The following is a 25,627-nucleotide window of genomic DNA, read 5'->3' as shown; positions in this document are numbered from 1 at the left end:
CTCCCCCCACCCCTACACCCTCAGAGAAAAAAGAACTTTACACAACTTGAAAGATGGAATGCACAGAGAAGTTGCTATTGCACCCAAGTAACAACACAAAGAGACTAAACAGTAGACATGGCAAAAGTGCATAGAAGACAGCTCAGGGCTCACAATAGGAAGGAGCGAGAATTAAAAGGCGAAAGCTTTTAAATGCTGTCACTTGTATCACAAGATTAACCTGAAAAGGCAGAGATGGGTCAGAAAACAGGACCAAATAGGGGGTCTTCCAAAGGCTGCTGTCAACAGAGTTTAAAATATCCATACACAGAAAAGCTTTCTCTTCCCCACCTTGCCCTCAGCATCTGGTAAACACTTTAGAAACTTAAGCCACTGTCAGCATGTCAGAATGTAGAATGGATATGGGTTTTTCCTTCTTCTTTTATTATACCCCAACTCTTTCCAAGCAACAGTTCTATTAGTTATTTTAATTATGATTCCTCTGCAGGGAAACCCAGTAAGGATCATTAAGACAAGGCATCTCACTACTATCAGACTGATGCCAGCTGTGCAAAAGCTGCAGGATTCTGTGTCACTCAGAGGGAGGGAGAACAGTAAAACACAGGATTCCCAACTCATATGGACTAAAGAGAAAAAGGAAACTCCTTTTCTAATCTAGTCATTAAGTAGGAAAAAGCAGGTGGACAGTTAAAACCATCTGCTTAGAGCAGCAGCACATACCTACGAGCACAGCAACAATCCAAAAACAAATACTCAGGGAAAAGGCTCTTGGCTCTTCAGACAGGAGGCTTCTTTTAGACCTGATCCTGGCCCTAACTTGGAGATCAAAGCGTTATAATTTCAGACAGTGATACTCTTGAGGGGGCTGAGAGATAAAGTAGAGGAGACCCAAATAATGAAGACATTATTAGGCAACTAACTGTACCACTATGTACAAACACACATCAGTAAGAAAAATTCACCTCCATCCCTGAAGCTACTTTAAAAAGAGCACTGATGACCTGGGTTTTCTCAACAGGGGATATTTTAAAGTCTGTTAGAAGTTTAAAACATTGCAACACTGGCACAGCATGTTACCTATTCTTTGTTTTTAATTACAGGGTAACAAGGCAAACTCCAACACAGAGATGGGGGATTAGGGAGTGCAAAAGGAATAAAGAAAACAGAACACTATTTCACAAGTGTATCGAGCCAGCGATAAAGTAGCAGCTAATGCTTTGCAGAGTCTCGAGGATAAAATTCACTCAGGGTGCTCTGAGGGATTCTCTTCAGCATTTCTTTGGGGAAGATTCGGAGCAGTTGCCAGCCAATGTCCAAAGTCTCATAGACAGTGCGGTTTTCATAAGGTCCTTAGAAAAAAATGAGATTGAATGAGTAACGGTAAACTACTTACCACTTATCAGTGTTATTATTTATGCCACAGTAGGGCTGTGAGCATCGAGTATAAAAAAAAAAAAAAACAGAAACAAAGCAGTTAGGTCTCCTAAGACTGAAAGCAACTGAATGTGTAAATGAGGATACAGTTAAGTACCATCAGGAATCAGAGAAAAGGGAGAGAGGCCTGCAGGCCAGAGAGGGCAGTCTGGTGTGTGGGGGGACATCTTTTTGGATAACTGGGTAGGATCCTAAATACCTGGAGCAATGGAAACTAGACCCAGTATACTGTCCAGAGATTACAAGAAAGACACTTTTCTAGAAACAGAGGATGAATTTGAGGGAGGGTTGTACACACTGAGAAACCTTAAATGTCAACTAAATACCCTGAATAGGTCAGTCATTTTCAAAGTTGTTACTAATTATTTTAATAGCAGAATCACTCTTATCCTCAAATAAATTTCATTTCTTGCCTGAAGAATCAGAGTGGCTGAAATTCTGGGTTCTTTTCTCTACTAAAAGAACTTCATTTTAATCTTTTTTAAATTTTTTTTTTCAACGTTTATTTATTTTTGCGACAGAGAGAGACAGAGCATGAACGGGGGAGGGGCAGAGAAAGAGGGAGACACAGAATCGGAAACAGGCTCCAGGCTCTGAGCCATCAGCCCAGAGCCCGACGCGGGGCTCGAACTCACGGACCGCGAGATCGTGACCTGGCTGAAGTCGGACGCTTAACCGACTGCGCCACCCAGGCGCCCCTCATTTTAATCTTTTTAAGGTATTATGATTCTGCATTAAAAAATTATCCACATTTTTTTGGGTTTAACGTTAATAAAAAATGCATCACATACATAGAAGAGTGCACGGGTCCTAAGTGTATAGTGTGATGCATTATTCCAAAGAAAACACATTTGTTGTAAGTACCACTGAGGTCAAATGTAGAGTATTAGCAGCATTAGCAGGTGGCAAAGGAGAGACCAATCAAAACAGCTTGAAAACCCTACATGTGCTATTTGATGAAAACCATTATAGAGCCTTTTTTACTAGAGGGACAATCAATAAAATTAGTAATAAATTTATTCTAGCAATGAGACGTAGAGAGTCAGGAAAAGTGATGAAAAAGCTGGCACTGATGACTAGGATGATGGGAAACGGGTATGGACTAGGCCTTAAGACGCAAAGTGTGGTCAGAGATCAGTAGCATCCACATTACCCAAGAAGTTGTCCAGATACAGAATCTCTAGCTCCATCCAGAACTACTGAATCAGAATGTCTAATTTAACAAGATCCCAGTTGATTCAAAAGTGTATTAAAATTTGAGAAACATTGGACTAATGTACTGTAATGGAAATGAAACCAGAATAGGATATCTTATTTATTGTTTATTTCCATTTATTTTGAAAGAACATGCACAAGCAGGGGAGGGGCAGAGAGAAAGGGAGAGAGAGAACTCCAAGCAGGCTCCGTGCTTAGGATATTTTAAATAAGAACACCACAAATTAATAAATATTTGGTCACTGGAGAATAAATGAATAAAAGTGAAGAATAATGCCCAATTACTGAGCTTGGGCTCAGTAGGACAATGCTCATGCAAGAGATAGATAAACTAAAAAGAGAACTGCTAGGCAGGTGTTCAGCAAAAAAGCAAAAAACCCCAAAAAACTCTGGGTTCTGACCATGCTAAGCCTGAGGAGATGGCAGCATAAACAAAAGTATCCTAGTTGGTGATGTGGGATTAGAGCTTTAGAAAGAGGATGAGGATCCTACATAGCAATTTAGTCAACAGCATAAGAAAAAAGTTAAATCTAGAGGGAAAAAACAGCTCAGAAAGAACAGGAAGCTAAGCCTCTGGGAAGGAAGAGGAAGATAAGATATCAGAAAAGGAGATGAAAATAAGTGAATCAGAAAAGCCCCAAACCCCCAAAGCAAGAGAAGATCATTGCAGAGGGGTTAAGAGGAAGGAGAACCAGCAGTGGAGGCAGCAGAGCAGAAAGCCAGGTGAAAGAGAAGGAAAAATTCAGATGGGAGCTGAATGGATAATGGAGTTGAAGGCAAAGGGGAAGGAGCTTGAGGGCTAAGTGCAAAAAGACATGACAGACAATTGGAAGAACCTCTTCTCTACTCAGAAGGAAAATCATGTAGAGACCAATGTAAATTGTCCAGACTGGGAAAGAAGTCTTCAAAACTATATATGAGGTTTTTATATTTGTTTTTTTTTTTTTTTTTTTTAATTTTTTTTCAACGTTTTTTATTTATTTTTGGGACAGAGAGAGACAGAGCATGAACGGGGGAGGGGCAGAGAGAGAGGGAGACACAGAATCGGAAACAGGCTCCAGGCTCTGAGCCATCAGCCCAGAGCCCGACGCGGGGCTCGAACCCACGGACCGCGAGATCGTGACCTGGCTGAAGTCGGACGCTTAACCGACTGCGCCACCCAGGCGCCCCTGAGGTTTTTATATTTGTGAGAAAACAGTCATCTTACCCTGAGCAATAAAGTTCTTCTCAAACTTCTGCAGAAATTCCAAGTAAAGAAGATCATCTGAGGTAAGGGCTTCTTCTCCAACTACGGCTTTCATGGCTTGTACATCCTTACCAATAGCATAACATGCATACTAAAGAGAAGAAACGCTTATATGAATAGGGTAAGATTTTATAAATGTTAACAGTAATCTGGGCTATATATTTAGGAGTATTTCTATACCTATCTTCATGTAAGAGACCACAGAAGGAATTTCACATTATTTACAAACATAATTCACATAAAGTTCATATGAAAGTATACGAAAAATTTTATTATAGTCTCCCTGAGAAAGGAGTCTTCTGGCATGCAGTCCATAGGCACTACTAATATTCTCTAAAACATACATTTCCTCAACATTCAATGAGATTACATTTTAATAGCATGTGAAGTCAGAACTCATACCACAAAGAAATCCATCTCAAAGTTCAGAAAAACTATTTGCGGTATGAGGTTTGCTTTTTTTTTTTTTTTTAAAGTTCACTTATTTATTTTGAGAGAGAAAGTGTGATCAGAGGAAAGGAAGAGAGAGAGAAGTCCAAGCAGGCTCCATGCTGTCAGCACAGAGCCCAATGTGGGGCCCGAACCCACAAACCATGAGATCATGACCTAAGCCAAAATCAAGAATCAGATGCTCAACTGGCTGAGTCACCCAGGTGCTCCTAGGCTTACCATTTCTACTTTAAGGTCAAAAGTATTTTTCTTTATGGTGCTTGGTGTACAATCTCATACAGCTACAAAAACCAAGGACTTCACAGAATATACAAAGCTGTATCCCTTAGTGTTCTGGTGATTGCTTAAGATCTTAAGAAATTACAGTATCATTCAGGAATACTCTAATTATTACTAAGGTTACTAATAATAACTGAAAATGGACTTATATTGTTGTTGTTGTTGTTTTTTTAATTTAGAACTATCTTGTATAGCATTAGACATGGGTATCAAGCATATGAGTTTTAAACTTGGCTATCAGCATCTGTCCTTAATGGGGGAAAAAAAAAGACTTGGTTCTAATGAATGATTATATATTCTACACATGCAACCTTTATTAAAGTTCTACTTGGATTGGGAGATAAGTACAGTGATATGGGAGAAAGACAAGAGGCGTAAGACAGCAAATGGACTAAGAAAGGTATTCGTTTCTTTAAACACCATCCTTAAGATGACATACATACCAGCTGGTTAGATACATCAGCATGATCCTTTCTGGTCATACCTTCTCCAATAGCAGACTTCATTAACCGTGATAAAGAGGGCAGCACATTAATAGGCGGGTAAATCTTGCACAGAACATGAGGAAAAAAAAGTACATTTAAATACAAAATTCAAGATTTACTGGTAGTAAAGAAGCATTTTGAAACTCATTATTATCCCTTAAATTATATAAAACTGCATTATTTGTTTCCTAGTTAAGTTCTAATATCTTTTCCTAGCAAGAAAAGGAAGTGAGACTTTATGGCATAGTATTTCTTTTGAGAATCAAACTCAAAATGAAACCTACAAAAAAAAGTACAAGAGCATATTGAAAAACTACAATTTTCAACATCTGCCTACAGTATCAAATGTAAATAGCCTTCTGAGCTCTATGTGATTCATATAATCACATATGAAATAAAAAGATTAACTAACAGTAAGTAATTCCACCCAAAAGCTGGTATTAGAAGCCACATCTATTACAAAACCATCAATCTTTTTTTGATTATTCAGCCATTAAAAAAAAATCTTGCCATTTACAACATGGATGGGCCTTGAAGGCATTATGCTAAGTGAAATAAGTCAGGCAGAAAAAGATAAATACTTTTATGTTCTCACTTACATGTGGAACCTAAAAAATCCAAACCCAAAAAACTGTGAGCTTACAGATATAGAAAGGAGACTGGTGGCTGCCTAAGATGGGCACTGGGTGAAGGGAGTCAAAAGGTACAAATTTCCAGTTATAAAACGAGTAAGTCATAAAGATGTAATCCACAGCGTGGTGACTACAGTGTGTATAATACTGCATTGCATATTTGAAAGTAGCCAGGTGGGTGGATTTGAAAGTTCTCATCATAAAGAAAAAGTGTTTTGTAACTATATGTATTGATGGATGGTAACTGGATTTACTGTCATCACCTTGCAATACATATAAATATCAAGTCATTACTTGGCACACCTAAAACTAATAAAATGTACTGTCACTGATACTGCAATAAAAAATAGAAAAAAATATTTTTTGTATTAATAATAAGACTGGTAGATTATGCTATTATGGAATAGAATACCCAAGAAAGTTCTTTGAGACCTCTGACTCCATTTTAAGAAAAGTGGAAACTTCATTCTTAGTATTGGCATTCTTGTCCACAATAGGATTTAAGTATACAGAAATGACAATTTTATAGCTGTATTATAAACAATTCAAGTTGACATTTTCTGACAAAATAATTCCTAAAAGCAAAGTCAAAGTCACTAAAGAGAAACTGAAGAATAGATTTGTAAGATTTACAGCACTGCTCAAATGTCAAATACCTGTCTATTGTGCAGCTGTCTGTCCACATAGATCTGTCCCTCTGTAATATATCCAGTCAAGTCAGGGATGGGGTGAGTGATATCTACCAAAGGAAAACATCTGACATTAAAGTGTCCATATCATATGAACAAACCCACAAGAAGTGAGAGTACATTACCTATAGCATTACATAAAATGGTGCTCTTTAGAATAATTTTCTGTGGTAGAAAAGTTCTGTATCTGTGCTGTCCAATATGGTAGTCACCAGCCTAATGTGGCTATTGAGCACTTGAACTGTGGCTAATGTAAGCAAAAAACTTGATTTCAAATTTTACCTAATTTTAATTAACTTTAGAGTTTAAGCAGCCAAATGTAGCTAGAGGTTATCATATTGGTTGGCGTTATTTAGAGTTGCAGCACAGTTAGACATGTATTGGGCATTTAAGGTCAATTAGCTGCATTCAGAAAAAGTACCATGTCTCCTAGTTATTTCTCTCCAAAATATAAATAAAATTCCATTTTAAACACAAAGTTCCCTGGCAGAGGTTTACCAATTGAACATATACTGAGAGAACATGCTTCGTTCATAAGCTATTTCAAGTGGATACACACCATTTCAACACAGAAAGTATAGGAATGTTAGACAAGCAAACCACCACTATGCAGGCAGCACCAATAAAGTTCCACAAAGCAAGACGTTTTTAAGTTGGTTAAATGAATAAAGTTAATTTTGTAGGTACTTTCTTGGAACAAGTATTTTCATGTGAGAGGCAGTATAGTGTGAATTATAAATTCAGACTGTCTGGGTTCTAAAGCTATCACATCTTAACTTTAATAGGTTACTTTACCTCCCTGTGCCTCAGAGTAGAACATTTACCTCAAAACTGCTATGAGGATCAAATGAGGTTAATATTTATAAAACACTGAAAACAGTGCTTATAGTGAGTTATTACTGATTCTGAAAATACTTTGTAAAAGTGCTTTTTAAGCACGGAGGTAAGGACAAAAAGGCAGTAACAGAAGAGGACTACTGAATGGTTTCACTCCCGAGCATACACTCACACAGGCATTGCACTGTGTACTTTCACAAAATGAGAGTCCTTTTTTTAATATTTAAATTCTAGTTAGTTAACATATAGTGTGGTATTAGTTTCAGGAGTAGAATTTAGTGATTTATCACTTACATATAACACCCAGTGTTCATCCCAACAAGTGCCCTCCTTAATGTCCATCACCCATCTACTCTGTCCCCTCACCCACCCCGCTTCCATTAAGAGTCTCCTATGGTTTGCCTCCCCCTCTAAAACAGAGTCATTTTTAAGCAGCCTTTGGTGATCACTCTGTCTCTAAAGTCTTGTGGAATTTCTTATTTGTGCTCTTCATTTGGCACTTAAGCTACCTTACTAGTACACATACGTAAAAAATATCCAACTAGATCAAGTAACTTACATTAAAGAGAGACTGAATTAAAAACACAAAAGGAATTCCTTATATCTAGATCTGTGTCCCCAATAATAGCAGTCACCCAGTAGTAATTTAATAAATGAAAATTGAAAATTTTAATTATAAAGAAAATTGTTTTTCTTCTTCCACAAAAGGATGATTATTATAGGCAGTTATCAAATGAAAAATTTTATTTAGATACAAATCACTAAACTCTTGAAGGATAAACTCTCAAAAGGATTTCAACTCCAAAACAAATGAACACAGGGGAAAAAGGCTAATAACCAAGAAACAAACTCTTAACTATAGAAAACAAACTGATGGTTATGGGAGGGGAGGTGGGGAGTGGGGGGAAATGGGTAAATTCTACACCTGAAAGTAACATTGCACTGTATGTTAACTAGCTGGAATTTAAATAAAAACTTTTGGGGGGGGTGCAGAATTTCAACTCAAAAAGGTAAATGTTCTTCTGTCTTAGAATCAAGTCCTTACAGTGATTAGGTGTGCTATAATCCAAAGACCAAAACTTACCATCATTAGGCATGGTGAGAATAGGGATTTGAGTAATGGAGCCATTTCTACCTTCCACTCGACCAGCACGTTCATATATTGTGGCTAAATCGGTGTACATGTAACCTGGGAAACCTCTTCGACCAGGAACCTCTTCCCTGGCTGCTGAAACCTGACAGTAAGTCAAGAAGGAGAATATCACATACCAGAATATGAAAAGTAAGCTTAGTTAGAACATGTTTTCTTAAACATGCCCAATTACAATGTGGGAAGTATCCTCTTTTAATTTTAAATAGTCTCTAGAAGATGACTTAAAAACCTAGCAACACAAGTTCAGATTATTCTGTAACAAAAATGTTGAAGGGGGGGGCAGAAGTTTTTCTTTTTTCTTTTTTTTTTGCTACAATCATATCACCATAATGCAAATCTTCAAATATGTTGCTAGAAAAAAAATCTGCTTGTAATTCTATAAATCAAAGGAAGTTATTTTAAAACTAAGAGAACATTCTTAGTTCACAAGATTTATTTCATGCCACGGATCTTGCCATATTTATGTAAGCTAACTAATGCTGAAAAGGTCAAAAGGAAAGGAAATACATACCAGGGATCATTTGATGCAGCTTACATATTTAATTTAATCCTCACAACAATCCTGTGAGGAAGGTAATGCTGTTAACTCCAACTTACAGTTGGAATCAAGGGTTGGCTAAATGATTTCCCAAGATAACAGAGCCAGGAATCCATTCATTACACAAAATAAGAATAGTTATAGTCTTTCTCTTAGAGACATGCACACTACAATATAGGCATATATATTAACCTACAACCACCAAGAATTCTAAAGTATTAAGCCCAACTTTTAGGTGTTACTTTGGCACCTCCAAAAGAGTGTGCTACAGTAGTGGTACTCAAAGCATGGTCTGCAGACCAGCTTTTATCAATGTGTAATGAGAGAACACAGAAAGTAGAATAAGTATTTAAAAAACTCTGATGGCAATCTGACATCTGTTGAATCTAGTAAAAGTAAAATTCCAGGCTTGTAAGTTTATACCTTCTATAAAATTTGCTAATAACTCATTTTAACTGTACTTTTAAAAAGTACTGGTCTGTGATGGGTGGAAAAAAAAAACTCCTATGCTGAAAAAGCACTGCAATAGAATGAGATATGGTGATGGATCATAGGGAGTTTTAAGAAGCTGGGTATTTATACAGCATGTCTCTTCAGAAGTCCTTTTTCCCTTTTTACATGTTTAAAAGACTAACTTACTCAAAATTTCAGTAACTTGTATTAGAACAAACACCCCAAACTTCTGGGTGGTAACTACGAAAATCTTAACATTGTTCCTAAAAAAACACTGAGTTTTCTGAAGGAAAAAGTTCTAAAGAGGGTGCTATCAGAGTATGCTGTTTTATTTAAATACTAACATTATTAAGAATGAAATTCTGAAAAGGGTTAAAAATTGACAATCTGGACAAAGAACATCCTAGGAGAATAACTGAATAAACAACTTGCATCATTTGCTCTCTTTTAGAATCAAGTCTTAAATGCATGGAGCTGGTGACAGTATGATAACTAGGCTAATAATTTAAATCTTATCCTATAATAATTTCAACTAGGTTAACAAAAAAAAAGTTGTGTTTTCCTTTCCAATTAAGGTATTTTACTAATATATGAGTGATGAAGCTTAAAAAAAATGATTAAAGAAAAATAAAAACTTGTAAAGAGACAAGATAACTCTGAAAAATAATCCATTTTTAGAAAAAAGTTACCTCTCGAAGTGCTTCAGCATAAGAACTCATATCTGTTAGGATAACCAATACATGTTTTTCACATTGATAGGCCAGAAATTCGGCTGTGGTTAGAGCCAAGCGAGGAGTGATAATTCGCTCAATACTGAAATGGAACATTAAGTCCTTTGTTACTCAAATTAAAAGGCCAAAGACTAAACAACATGATTCTGGAAATAACAGTACAGTTTCCCTTCAAAGTTTTAAATAGATTGCAGAGGATAAAGCAATTATTACTTTAAAAGTTCTTAAGTAAGCAGTTATTTTATATATTTTTATAGTAAGAATTACTTAATGCTACAAAGTTAGATTATTTTAGAAACGGGCCCCTAATTTCTCAGAACTACATTGTTCTTAAAACAGAGAGAGAGAAATAGGGAGGGAAGAAATAGGCAAGGGGCTAGGTTTCTCAAGTAAGAGGAAAAGATCATTTACTAGGTACTAGGTAATTTATATGTATTATCTCACTTAAAATGCACAACAGTATGAGACAAGTATTATTTGTCATATTTTATGAGAGAGACAACTGAACTTCAGAGCCAAGGTGATTAGCCCAAAGCCAATTAGCCAGCAAGAAGAGCTGAATTTAATTAAACACAGCTCTGCCATTCCTATCCCCATGTTGCTTTCACTGTAACGTTTTACTTCCCTTGGCTTAGTAACATTTTTGATCTAAAGCCTGAATGAGCAGAAAGAAATAGCTCTATTTACTTACGTTGGGTCATTAGCCAAGTTCAAAAAGAGGCAGACATTGTCCATTGAGCCATTTTCTTCAAAGTCAGATTTGAAGAACCGTGCAGTTTCCATGTTTACCTAAATAACAATGACTTCATCAGTGCAGGGAGAAGAAAAATTCTCAGTATTTATTTCTGATGAAGGCTAAGCTATGGATCTACACTGTTCCTTCTTTTAAAGTTTCAAGTACTCCCCAAAATTTCACAAAAGCCAACAGAGTAAAAACAGCCTGCTTTGGGCATAGAGAAAATTATTCTTAAATTTTGCAGTCAAGTGCTAAATTTTAATCCTGAGTTTACCCCAAAATGCCAAATTGCAACTTCTCTACCTAGAAATAAATCCAACAATGTATGTGTTGTTTCTGCACTGTTTTAATAACATAAACAATTAATTTTATATGTCATATTAAAACAAAAAAATTATACTTACACCCATAGCAGCAAATACAATTGCAAAATTTTCCTCACTGTAGTCCACTACATCTTTGGATTTCTTTACCAAACCAGCCTGGCGACAGATTTGAGCTGCAATCTGATGACAAGTATAAACGAACTGAGTTGAAATCTAAAATTTTTACAACAAAATCGTTTTTATCCTAAACTTTTTGAAATTGGAATTATAAATGAAACGATATTCTAAAGGACTTTACCCAAAAAAGTTTTTGTACTTTTTGCAAAGATTTGTAAGAGTAAGCAAGATAAACTTCATGCATGAAAAACACAATACTGTTGAAATGGGCAATGGGTACAAGTGAGTATTGCTGAAAACCCTTTATTTGGTTTCCTACTAACAGTGAAGCATTTGAAAATTCTCCCTTGTAATGAAGCGCCTGGGTAGCTCAGTTGGTTGAACGTTTGGTTCGGGTCATGATCTTATAGTTTGTAGGATCGAGCCCCGCATTGGGCTCTGCACTGACAGTGTGGATAGATCCTGTTTGCGATTCTCTTTCTTCCCCTCTGCTGTTCCCCCCACTCACAATAACAAGCTCTCAAAATAAATAAAACATTAAAAAAAAAAACTCCCTTGTTAAATTTCACACAAAACAGATCCTAGTTCTCACCTCATTGTGTGGTAAGCCAGCAGCAGAGAAGATTGGAATTTTCTGCCCCCTAGCAATACTGTTCATGCCATCTATGGCTGAAATGCCAGTTTGAATCATCTCCTCTGGGTAGATTCGACACTGAGGATTGATAGGCTGGCCTAAAGTAGTTCCAAAAGATAACATTTAATACATTAAGACTATAGCCATATAAATAATTTCTTTCTACTCTTATAGAATCAGTTATTTTTAAAAATCTGAAATTGTTTAAGTAACTTTTCCATTAAGTAATATTTCCAGTCTTTTGTAGACACAAGATACATGGTAGCAGAACTCAAGTTCCTAAAACAAAATAAATAAGAGAGAAATCCTAATTTCAAAATCCTTTACATTTCAAAGCTATTTATATTTCAGATATACTCTAGTGATATTTTATAATCTTAAAATATTTTATATAAAATTTTAAGATTTCTAGAAAAAAATTAAATAATACAATTAATATGTACCACATTGTTTGTCTACTTAAACTATCAAAAAAAATCACTCTCTGACAAAGATATTATAAAATAGAGGCTATTTTCTTCAAAACACAGAAATTCATTTATTGCTCCTACCCATGATGTCAAGGAAGTCTTCAGCCAGTACAACAGGACCTCTATCGATAGGTTTTCCTGATCCATTGAATACCCTACCTGTAAAACAGTAACAAGACAGTACAGAATGGACTATGACTCAAACAGTCATAATTTTTAAGAAAGACTCCATGGAAATATGTTTAAAAGAAAACAGATCTCTGCTCACAACGCGTAGCATCCATTTACCAAGCATATCCTCGGACACTGGTGTTCGGAGAATATCCCCAGTAAACTCACAAGATGTTTTTTTGGCATCTATACCTGAAGTCCCTTCAAATACCTATTGAGAAAGAAAAAGTAATCAGAAGAGTAAAAGGGATTTAGATCATAAGTACTTAAATATTATTTTTGTCTGTTAAACAGCCTATATAAAGTAAAATACATCAATGCATACTATTTTCATAATAAACAGAGAAATGTCCCTGGTGATGAACCAAACTGCCAACCTCTAAACCAAGAATTGTGCCTCTAGGCCAACTCCATCAAGCTAAGAATGTTGTTTACATTTTTAAAGTGTTTAAAAACAAAAACAAGGAAAAGAAAGGAAAAGAATATGCATCACAGACCTTAGGTGGCCCCACAAAGCCTAAAAATTTACTATGTAGTCCTTTACAGAAATTTTGCTGATCCTTGCTCTATAGTACTTTTTAGAGGAACATGTTATTTGAGAAAACTGGCATTTCTCATAATTGGTAACATTAAAAACTAGGTATTATACAAGACAATGAAATAAACAAACTCAGATCTTGTTTTGGTTTCATCCCATAAGCTATAAATTCTGTCTTTTCATCTTTCTCTTTCCATGTGATTATCTGCTTTGTTTTATTAAAAAAAAAAAAGCCATTTATCAGTGGAGCTATTGGGCTAGAATGAATATAGATGCTGACATCTGGCAAGACAACAAGAAAAAATTTTTTCTACTAATAGCCAGTAATCAAGATATACTTACTCAATAATTGCTAGAAAAGACAAGAAGTGTCCCCTAATGTTTTTGTTCAACTGGCCAGGTTTTGAAAATGATGCTTACCTGAACCACTGCTTTGGAACCACTAACTTCTAGAACTTGCCCACTTCTCTTCGTGCCATCCGGTAATGTCAAGTGGACAATCTCAGCGTATCTGGGAAACTGTATAAGAAAAAATAAAAGATCAGTAACCAACTTTTAAAAGCTCCCCAAATTCCTCTGTATGCTCTATCTCCATCATAGCATGTATGCACGTAAAATCTCCCCCAAAGGTATATACTGAGAGTTTATAACATCGTCAGGTAGTTTACATTCTTTAAACACTTAGCACCTGGTACATATACTGGTAAACACAGCATAAGGTACAGAGAAAGGTCTTAAATCCATAAAAACGCAGCAATTAAATTTTTCTTCTCTGTGTATATGTCTTAAACTTTGAAACTAAAGAAAGGCACAAAACTTACAAATGACCACATTCCCAGTACTCAGAACTGACGTTTATTTCTGGGTTGTGTGTGTACTCACCCTTATACTTTGTGGGGAGGGGATAAAAATGTCAACTGAAAATAAGAAGATAAATGTTCCCCCTCAAACTCTCCTAACCAAGTATGTATGCCTCTTCCGTTTTTAATATTTTATTTTTTTTAAGTTAATTTATTTTTGAGAGATAGAAAGAATGCATGCATGAGTAGGGGGCACAGAGAGAGGGAGAGAGACAATCCCAAGCAGGCTCTGCATTGTCAGCATAGAGCCACAGAGCCTGCTGAAGGACTCCAACTCATGAACTGAGATCATAACCTGAGCCAAAACGAAGAGTCAGACCAACTGAGTCACCCAGGCACCCCCCACCACTTTTAATATTTTAAAATGCAGATTTCCCAGAAATATATTTTAGTGTTTCATTTACATAAATGGCAACATATTATATGTATCATCCTGAAGCTTTTCTTTTTCTTCACTTGATCTTATGTTTTAGATCTGTCATGGTAATACTTACCTCTTTTATCAACACAATCTATTGCAAAGTGCATCGCTCCCTGTGTGATGTGAAGGAAAACATCTCTCCATTAAACAATGGTGCATCACTGATTTTAAAACACTCTTTTAAAAATTTTATTTATTTTAATGTTTTTATTTTTGAGAGAAAAGAGAGAGCACATGAGAGTGGGGGGACAGAGAGAGAGGGAGGCAGAGGATCTGAAGCGAGCTCTGTGCTGAGAGCAGAGCCTGATGTGGGGCTTGAACTCACAACCCATGAGATTATGACCTGAGCCCAACTTAGACACTTAACTGACTGAGCCACACAGGTACCCATAAGACACCTGGGGATGCTAACATGTGAATAAATGGGCATCCCAAAATTAATGTTAAAACAAAACAAATGTAGTTAAAATCAAATGACACCACATTTTATTCAAGGTTATTCCAAATTTACACTATTACAAATATGCTACAAGAGCATTCTTGCATGCAGCTCCTCATGCAAGTGGGTTTTCCATAAGGTATTTGGTTACCAAGTGATGGGCTAGAGGCTGTGCCCATTTTCTCTAAATTTTCATACTATTCTACAAAGGAACTGTATTTTTTTAAGATCTCCCTAGCAGTATACAAAGCTATCTTTTCCCTATATTTGTGCCAATCTTTTATTATTTGAACTTTAATTTTTGCCATTTTAATGAAGTAAAAAATAGCATCTTTTCAATATGTATTTTCCAGATTCTCCTAATATGGAACAGCTTTTCATTTCCATTGACAATTAAGACTTCATTACCTATGATTGGCTTATATCTCTTCTTCACTTTTCAAATGGATCTGTTTTTTCTTTCTCTTATAGGTACTGGATATTAATCCTTCTGTAAGTATGTGGTTCTACTGTTTCTTGTCTTTTAATTTTCTTTATGGTATCATATCAAAACTTTTTATGTAAGAAAATGACTTGTCTTCCTTTATGTTGGTGCCTTTTGTGTCTGGTTTAGGAAAGAAAACCATCTAATCTAATCTAAGTCGTACAAATAGTCTTCAATTCTGTCTTCTAGTAAGTTTTTCAGGTTTAGGCTAACTTTAATCCAATTGCCTTTGTTTGTGGTATCCATTTTTTTTCTCATTTTTATTCTTTTTTCACATAGAAAGCCAATTACCCCAAAAATATTTATGCAGCACAAAATGTCCCCCATTGACTTGCAATGCTTTTATCATTTACCAAGTCACAATCTGCACTGTGACAAGAGTTGGTCTGAGGGAGCTTAATTTTGCTCCACTGATAACAATTGCTTATGCCTGCACCAAATCTTTATTTGTAATTACTCTCTCTCTGATTCTGTCGCCTGCGAAGAATCAGTATCTTGCCTATTCTGAGTCTTTTCATTAATGAACATGGAATCTCCACTTATTTTAAGTCTTCCTTTTTGTCTTCCAACAAAGTTTTAAGGTTTTCTGTAAATAAGGAGTTCTGCCACATACAACACTCCTGATTTCTATAGACTGATTCTTGTATCCAGCAACTCTGTGTTACACCATTGTTTCTAGTAGTTTGCCTACTGAATGACTTGGGTTTTAGTTAATGGTATTACCAAGAAATAATGACACCTGTGCCTTTCCCCTAATACCTTTATACTCTTCTTTCTTTTAGCCACAGCACTGGTCAGGTTCCAAGTACAAAGATAGATAATGGTGGTGACAACCAGGCATCCTCAGCTTTTTCCTGATTTAAATGGGAATGTTATTCGAGTCTCTCCTTAAGTATGTTGTTTGCTGTAGGTTATGGTAAATATCCTTTAAGAGGTTAAAACCTTTTGTTTTTGTAGAAATGAGTAACTTTATCACCTTTTCTTTATTAATTTAGAGGAGCACAAGCACTTTCTAGTTTAATCCATAAATGAGCTGAATTAAGCTAAATGACTGATATATTTCCTAACATTAAATTATCTTTGTGCTAATGGGACAAACTCTACTTTGTCACAATTCTATTGATTTTTTACATACTCATTTTTGCTAATCTCCAATACATGACTATTAAAAATTTTGGAATCCGTATTTATAAGCGAGGATAGTTGTCTTTTTTTCTTTTCCACTACTACCCTTTGTCTGGTATGGAAACCAAAGATGTGCCAATTTCATAAAATGAATTGAGCAGTCTCCATCTTCTTCTTTTCTGACACAATTTGCATAAAATTATCTGTTCCTTAACCTTTAAATTCTAAAAGCTACTCTAAATGTGGTGTTATAAACCCATTTCTACAACTACATATATTCACCAGTTTTTCCTCAGCTGGAGCAAACATCAATGAAACTTTTTGATCACTCTTAAAATTACTTCCTGAAAGATATTTTCTAAAGTCCTACTCAGGGCACCTGGGTGGCTCAGTCACTGAAGCATCTGACTCAATTTTGACTCAGGTCCTATCTCACAGTTCATGAGATCGAATCCCAAGTCAGGCTCTATGCTGACAGTGGAGTCTGCTTGGGATTTTCTCTCTCCATCTGTCTCTGCCTCTCCTCAGCTTGTGTACGTACATGTGCTCTCTCTCAAAATAAATACACTTAAAAATAAAAATTCTTTTTGTTACTGACTCTTATAGCATCCCACACTTAGCCTTCATAGCAATACTAACTAGATATTTATATATATGTGTATTATATTTGCTTCTCCACTACATGATGCTCCACGGGGGAGGGCCCATTGTTCACCATCATATCTTCTGTTCTGAGCTCAGCACTTAACATAATTGAAATGTGAATATTTTTAATTGTTTTCAGTAACATATTTATAATGAGTCAAAAATGTTATCTAACATAGAAAAAAAAAGGAGAAATAAAGGATTAAAAAAAAAAAGAAAGCATCCAATCTTTTCCTCAAAAATAAAAGTGTAGGCTCCACTTCACAAAACATTAATGGGCACCTGCCTACATCCTGCACAAACTGAGTGCAATAAATTAAGGCTTTATATCAAATTGCAGACTAGCATGAGACTGTGGCCAGAAGATGCGTTTGTTATGCTTAATCTTAAGGTTAAAATTTGTAAAGGAACCTTGTCATGCATAAAAATATAATCTTAGTGATAAAGCTGAAGAGACAATGCACTTTGCCCTTTCTTTGAGGAAATGTTTTTCGATTTATTTTCTGCTTCCAGAGAGGTCACATGTCAAACATATTTCCACCATTACTTCTCCCAACAAACTAATAATTGTGTGCTTCTCCCCTAATCCACCCCAACACCAACCAATACAGAATTACTGTTCTAGAGAGTATACTATATAAATTATTTTCTTGGAAAATATTTTGATCATAGAGCTCAGGTAGGAGGCTTTCCCTAGGATATTCAATTACAGTCTATATCCTATGCCTCTTTTTCTATAATAACAGTAATAGTGTTTTTAATTCTTAAGCATAGGTGTAGCTAAATAACCAATATGTAACTAAAGATCCTTACAACAGACTAAGTAAAAACTGTTCTTTAGAGTTTCAGTCACTGCTGAGATAACCTGTTCTTGTTTATTATTACTTGAAAACCAGTGTCAGGCCCTCAAAGATAATAGTAACTTTGTTTATTCACTCAAAGACCTTAAAATTTAGTAAAGACGACAAATACTATTAACAAATAAGTATAACACATGGCAGTCTATGACAACAGCCAAAAGATATCACGTAGCTAATAACAATCTATAGGTTATAAAACATATTCATAGATTACTGTTGTTTTTCCTCAATAAACCTATGAGGTAGGATTGACACCGCTCCCCAATTTTCTCTTTCTTCTTTTTTTTTTAATTTTGCAAATGAGGAATTCTAGGCCATAAACAGAATCCACAGTAGATCCACTACTGGAATCCAATATTCTGTCTTTTGATTTTAAAACTAGTCTCCTAGATAGCACTGACATTCAGACCAAAGAATGGCTTAAAAACAGTAACACAAAATTTAAAGTGTGCTGAACAGGACTTAATGCCATGTCTTTAATTACATAAATGTTTAAATGATAATCATAGTGGTATTACCTTAACATGATCTAAGATCACTAGTGGACCATTGACTCCTGATACTGTCTTGTACGCTGGAAAGAAACACAGAAGAGTCAGCTTTAGTCAAAGAGAACAACCTACAATTGTCTCTGTAGTATTACCAAAAAGCTACTCTCTCTACTGCACCTATTATAATATGGAGCAGTGAAACAGTTAAAAACTTTTCATTGAATTTGTGAAATATGCCTGTGCCTGTACAACTTTTCATAATCCATCCTCATCCAACAAAAACATTTTGTGTTCTTACTGTAAGTCACTTTATTTTATGGACCCAGGACACAAAAACAAAGATGGCACAGAGGGGCAGAGCTCTTTCACAAGTTCCCAGTTTTATATGGAGAAGGGGGGAGAGTTAAGGGCTATAACAGACATAGAGGGTTTGTGGGAGCACAGGAAAAACCTAGCAGTAGTTCTTACTTCAAAGAGAAAAGATAATGCTTTAAATAAGAGGTGGCACTTAGCAAAGTAGATAAGGAAGGGAAAGGAAGGCCTCAACAACTTTAAACACAAATGACAAAACTCACAAAGGAAATGTGAGAAAATGTAATCTGTGAGGTAAAAAGCCATAATTAAATGATGTCATAAAAATTACAGGGAAAAGAACTTTAGGAAGAGGGGAGTAGGCAATGGAAGAGGTCAAATAAGACCTTTTTTTTTTTTTCTTAGAAAAAGTAAAATGTTACTGTCAGTTTAGAGGCTTGTATTTTTCTACTGCAAATTATTCTCTAGGAATAAACTACCAGCCAATAAGGTACTACCCAAATCCTTCATTTCAGAAAGGAGCCAGCTATCCTATACCGACAAACATGTCAAATGTAACGCTATTTAGGTATAAAAAAGAACACTCAGGAGACAATAATTCTAATCTCACAATTAACTAAATTTCATAATCAGAACAGCTGAAAAAATGAAATAAATGAAGAAAACTTAATACAAGGCTTTAAATACATTTTAAGAAATTGTCATCTGAGAATTTTTCATTTGCTTCATTTCTTGTGAGGCCTTGGGATAGAGATTTTTGGCACAAATATAGACTTCCAAGAATGAGGAAACCATTTAATATAACTAGTCTGTCCACTCAAGGGGCTTAAAAACTTGAAAACAATTTCTTCAACCAGAAAGCAAGCACCCTGGGACAAATGCTGGAAGCAGGAAAGCACTATCAGGGGCATTTGTCTTTCATGCTCATAGGACACTTAAACCTGATACCAGATATTTGCTTGAATATCTGTAATTGTAATTATCTCAACAGAGGGCCCCAAATGACTTTTATAACCTTGGATAATAAAAACCAAGTCACAAATTTAAAAAGCTAAGTTACTTGAATGGATGGTAATGTAAAACAATTAATCCAATTCTCTTTAAATTACAGTAACAGAAAAAAACAGAGGCTTTTTATGAAAATCCTCCCCACTATATGAAAATAATCTGATACTCTTAAAAATAATTCCTACTCCTAAAAAAATTAATTTTTCTCATTTTGAGTGAATTTGAACATTCAGTTTTTCAATGACTTTCTAAAACTGCTATGTAGAAATGCAAAGGGAGCTACATCTGAAACATGTTTTCCTAGAACACAGCTTTTAAAAATATAGGAACAACACATTTTCAAAACCTTCACTTAGGGATAAGAGGAGGGTGTCAGCTGGTGGGGTGGGGGTGAGGATCTAGTTTTGAGATTTATAGGCAACTATGTCTTAACTTTATTTTTTTAATGTTTATTTTAGAGAGAGAGAGAGAGAGAGAGAGAGAGAGAGAGAGCAAGTGAGCACACAAGCAGGGCAGGGGCAGAGAGTCGGAGACACAGAATCCAAAGCAGGCTCCAGGCTCCGTGCTGTCAGTGCAGAGCCCCAACGCAAGGCTAGAACCCACCAACTGTGAGATCATGACCTGAGCCAAAGTCAGAAAGAAGCTTAACCAACTGGGCCATCCAGGTGCTCCTAGAGGCAACTGTTTTGAATAAAATGTAACCAACAAAATTCTTCAGATTCTGAAAATTCTCTCTACTTTTTCACCAAGATTGGCATCTTCTCTGAACTTTTAGCCTCCGCAACCAGATCCTTCAGAATCTCACGTTTAAATTCAAGCTCATTTCAAATTATGAAGTTTTGCCAGTCACAAGCAAAAGCCTGACCAAGAAAAAGAAACACTAGTCATTGTTTTTGCTGGAAACAATGAATCAAGTTGACTTCTATTACAGAAAATTCTATTTCATCAAAAGCAGTCTCTAAATTTGCAACAATGTACATACTTTAAAAATATAAATAACCATTCAAATTAATTGTTTAATACCAACACCACCAATATACAGTTAATAAGTAATTGTCAGGAATTCTCACTTAATCTCCATTAACAGATCAGAGTTAACTAATATTATTCCAAGTTTTAGAAGAGAAAAAGGACTCTCAGATAAGTAGTCAAGTAACTTGACAAGGATCTGAACTTTTTTTTTTTTTTAAGTTTATTTAGTTTGAGAGAGGGGGAGAGAGACAGATTGAATCCTAAGCAGGCTCTGTGCTAACAGTTCAGAGCTCGAACCCAGGATCCCTGAGATCACTAGCTGAAACGAAATCAAGAGTTGGATGCTTAACCGACTGAGCCACCCAGGTGCCCCAAGAATCTGAACTTATTATATATAGCCTGGACCCAGAGCCACTTGTTCTTTTAACTCTGTACTGCAGCTCAAATTCCAAAACTGAACTGGTTGTTTTCCGTGGTCTGGTACACTCTTGTAATTATTAGTAAGACTTAAGTAGCTATACCACTCAAAACAATTTCACAAGTCTGCAACTTTAGCTATGAAAAAGTAAGTTATTGTTGCTATTTAATGCACTGGACAATACTTCTCTTGTGTCTAAATTTTGTCACTACTGCTACACAGTCTTTCTACAATGGCATATAGCCACTGGCAGAGTGGGAGAATCTAATGGAGATGCTTACTTCTTTCCCCTCACTGGAAAGCTTAAAAAATGCAAGGAGACTACTTCAGATACAAATCAGAGCTTAAGCAACATCTTGATTTAAATTAAACTGACATATACAAACCGAACAAATAAAAGCTATAACCCAAACTAAATAAAAATATTACCAAACTTTACATTTAGAGAGTGTTTCACACTATACAGTGTGTCGTCAGAGAAGTTACCTCATTTCAGATTCACAAAATGCTGGGAGATCAGCAAGGCTGATAAAGCCACTCTACACTTAAACTAAGGCTCTGACAAATTTGTTACTAAATGTAAGAACTGGACTTAGAATTGGATTTTTGGTTTGTTTGGCTTTTTCTCCCCCTAATTCTAAGGTTGGTATTCTATGACCCTGTATTTCTGAACTTAGTCTCCTATATAATTTAATAAATATAGAGGTGACACAGTTCCTAGCATTTTGACTACAAACAGGTACTGTAAGAGTTTATATATACCAACTATAGCTCTTTGCCATAATAAAACTATTTTAACAAAAATACAAGCAGAGAAAATGATACCAAACACTACTTTTTACCTCTCAACAGTGTTTACCCAGCCTTCCTCACAATTACTATTAACAGCCCAAAGCAGAGAGAAAAGTTTAGAGTAAGGCTGCCAAAGACATTAAGCTGCTCTATGAAAAGTAAAACCTATTCACAAATTATATAAACGTTTGTATTTACCAAAATAATGACCACTCTTCTTATGAAAATTCCCAGATGAGTAAGTTGAGTCTGCAGGGGATATTCAGAACTTCTGACAACATAGATACATGTTTACATTACATGTTGAACACATTACATCTTTGATCCTTAACTATCAAGCAAGTACTATCAAGTAATATTTATGGAGTAATATTTTAAAATCTAAATTTACAAAGGTTTTAAGAAGCACTTATTTTGTCAGATGACATCCTCTTCCTCCTGCAGGATATGATATTGTTCAACACTAGTAACGCCACTTAATGATTGTGAAATTTTCAGAGAAAATTAGTCATTGCATAATACCAGATCCAGTGCTCTAGCCTCCACCTTATTAGCAAAACAAAAACCCCAAGCAATCATCTTCAATTATGCAAGAATAGTAGAGACCCACACCCTGACAGGTGGGTACTGAGAGGTTCTAAAAAAAGGCAAACTGATAATTCCTTTACTTGACTTTTCACTGAGACTAACTCTGCTCTATGAAATAGGAAACATAAGGTTAGTTCTGAGGCTAACTCTGCACTATGAAATAAGAAACTTAAGGTTAGCTCTGATCTAAGTAAGGTCTTAAGAACAATAGAGATCATCTAATTCAAAATGTTCAATGTATAAAAGTTCTATATGTATTACTGAATTTTGCTCACAATTTAAAAGAAAATTAAGTTTTCTTTCCTTGTGATTAGAAATTCAACTAAAATGCTCATGATTACTTCAAGGCTGTATATCTCATTTTCCATTTCTCGTTAACAGACCCATAATTGTGATGCTGTTTTAAAACAGGATCGAATTTTTACAGTGGAACTGCCAAATTAGTTCCACTCCTTTATTCAAAAAGCACACATTAAATTACTATAATATCACCTAAGGTGGTATAATCAATCTTTAGAAAAATTAAGAAGTTAATCAATATTTATTCAGAAGCAATTAAAACTGTGGGACTAGAATCAAGAATATGGCAATATAAGAAAAGGATGATATTCAAATATAGTTAACTGTTAGCCTAAATTCAGTATCATTTATGCTTTTCAGAATAACCCAGACACAGAAGGGCAACTCAAGTAAGTGTCCCAACTCCCTACTCTGATTCCACCCACATTAAGAATCTCCTAAACTATTAAAACAAGGGGTTTAAATGCAGGTTATCAAACAATTACAAGACACCTTCTATGTGTCAAGCACCTTGCTACACTGAGGACACAAAAAGGATTCCTGAGGTTCAGTTTTAAGCATTATATTGTAACAATTCTGTCAGGAGGCATCTCCTCTGGAGTTCTTTTGCCGCTGGCTAAGCACACAAAGAATAGTGAAAAACCACACTCCTCTCTTAAGGATTAACAACCATGTTTTAAACAATTTTATTATTTCAGTTGATACTCTCTGAATTAACACTGAAAGAAAGATTATATGGAAACTACTGCACCCTTATAATCTTTTCCTACAAGTCACTAATGTTTACCTCCTCTACCCAGAAAAGCAAAGCATGCAAATGCAATTCATAAAATAAAATGTGTAATTGTTGGGTATAAATTTATTGTCAAAATCTATATAAGAATGCAATATCTGTCAATTTCTTGAAACATTCATTTATATAAACCTCCAACAGGCATTTTCTAATTCAGATAATTCTCAATGTAAAAAGCACATTTTAGTAAACCATGGAATCAACTGTGTTTTCCCTCTTCCTCTCACTGCAGTGCTGTCATATGACCTAGTGATAGATCAGGATAGGATTAGTCAGACTGGTGAGCCCTAGACTGGAACCCTTCATTTGAAATTTTTTTTAACCAATGAGCCGCCCACAAACAGGCATTCTGGCAATTAACCAGTGCAAATATTGTCTCACCACCTGGGGAAACATCAGGTGCTTCCCCAGGTTTTAAAAAGAGTCAATTTCCAGGGCTGATCCCTAATTCCTAAGGAAGCTGTGAAGACATCTGATGCTACACAACTGTACTGTTTAGTAATAAAAATAAATAAATAAACATTTCTTTTGGTAGTCCACTTAAAACATGGTTTATTAAGGCAGGTTTTTTTTTAACAGTCACAACAACACTTAAACATGCATATGTATGATATGCATTGCACATAGACTATATAATACGGGCAAAGCTGCTTGGCTTCCCCAGGATATCCTTGCACTCAATCGTGTTAGGTTTAACTCATCAGTAAATGAAGAGACAATGGTAGAAAAGGGCCCAGAGAAAATTAAGAAACGGAATTTTAATTCCTGCTCTGCCAATCATTTAAGCGTTTAAAGTCTGGAAGTCGTGTACTACCCAGACTGTAAGCTTCACACTGTAAAATGAGAGCGTTAGACTAGATGACCTGCAGAATACTTTTCAGCTGTAGCATTCTCTGATATCAAGGTGTCCTCCCGTGGAGCAGCCCTTCCACAAAACATCTCCCTTGGCTGTGGGCCTGACCTCCATCAGGTAAAGGCCAGACCACGTCAGCGATGGCATTACAGAGTCTCCCTAGGCAGGAACTCCAGACTACCCCTAAAGGTCTATACCAGAGGGAGGAGAGGGTACATATCCAAATGATATGGGGCGGGGGCAGCTGAAGACTGAAGTCACAAGAAGCGGCCTTGCCTCAGAGACAGGAAGCAAGTGCCTGATAAAGCTCCAGTCTAGGGAAGTTGGAGAGGGCGGGGCAAATAGCCTGGAGCCCACCACCCCCAGGAAAAAGTTCCTGGCGGTTCTCTTGCCCTTGGCCTACCTATGTTACGAAAACGTTAGGTACACTCATATCTCCTTCTAAGAACAGACTTTTGGGTCAGTGTAGGGGCGGTGAGAGAGGGAAAAATAAATCCCCCCTCCCCCGCTAAGCAGGTGAATGAGAGCACGGGACTGGGTAAGGAGCAAAAACAAGATTCGTCTTGTTCTCTGATACTCACTGAGGCGAGGCTGGGAAAGGTAGTTCCGGCTAACTGCCAGCGCTTGCTCCCGAGATCCCACCACCGGCCCGCTGGTGGGCATGGGTAGCTCGGGTGCGGCCCCGTTCACGATTCCCCGCATCGCCCGCAGCGCCATCTTGTCTCCTCCGTCCCGACTGGCCCCGCAGCTGCCCAGCGCAGGCGCAGATATAGCAAGGGCGGACGGTGTGTCTGGCTCCGCCCACGCGCGCTGCGGAGCCGGGGCCTCGCCCCGGCCTCGCCCCGCCCGCTAAGCCGCCTGCTTCGTAGCTCACAGCCCGCAGACTCGTGACTCCGGCTCCGTGTGGGCGGGTGTGAGTCCGCCTACCAGCGAGAGGAGCTGACCAGCGTGCTGTGAGGGAAGGCGCCGGGCCAGGGAGAGGGAAGGAGAAGCGGAAGTGGGTCCCAGAAAGAAAGGCTAGATTTAAGAGAGAGAGAAGAAATGAACACGAAAGGGCTCCACATGAAGGGAAGGAGGGGGAAGAAAGGCGAGCATGTACAAGAAAAGGTCACCCATTTTCATGGCACTGAAT

General features: G+C 36.6%; 1 protein-coding gene across 1 annotated transcript; it reads right to left on the bottom strand.

The window, feature by feature from the left end:
* Positions 1 to 1,073: 1,073 nt before the first annotated feature.
* On the bottom strand, positions 1,074 to 25,249 carry ATP6V1B2 (ATPase H+ transporting V1 subunit B2). Its single transcript, XM_047090679.1, has 14 exons — positions 25,077 to 25,249; positions 18,487 to 18,542; positions 13,555 to 13,653; positions 12,714 to 12,807; positions 12,507 to 12,584; positions 11,914 to 12,053; positions 11,283 to 11,384; positions 10,834 to 10,931; positions 10,101 to 10,224; positions 8,352 to 8,502; positions 6,398 to 6,480; positions 5,068 to 5,172; positions 3,857 to 3,986; positions 1,074 to 1,349 (listed from the first exon to the last, which is right to left on the bottom strand). The coding sequence occupies exons 1-14, from the start codon at positions 25,210 to 25,212 to the stop codon at positions 1,210 to 1,212; spliced, it is 1,536 nt and encodes a 511-aa protein (XP_046946635.1). The 5' UTR covers positions 25,213 to 25,249; the 3' UTR covers positions 1,074 to 1,209.
* Between the last annotated feature and the right edge of the window lie 378 nt (positions 25,250 to 25,627).

The sequence above is a fragment of the Lynx rufus genome, unplaced genomic scaffold (assembly GCF_022079265.1).
Source record: "Lynx rufus isolate CCGP_SWC_20201006 ecotype Redwood Valley unplaced genomic scaffold, mLynRuf1.p SCAF_3, whole genome shotgun sequence".
Classification (NCBI taxonomy): Eukaryota; Metazoa; Chordata; class Mammalia; order Carnivora; family Felidae; genus Lynx; species Lynx rufus.
This window is presented reverse-complemented; position numbering and strand designations above follow the sequence as displayed.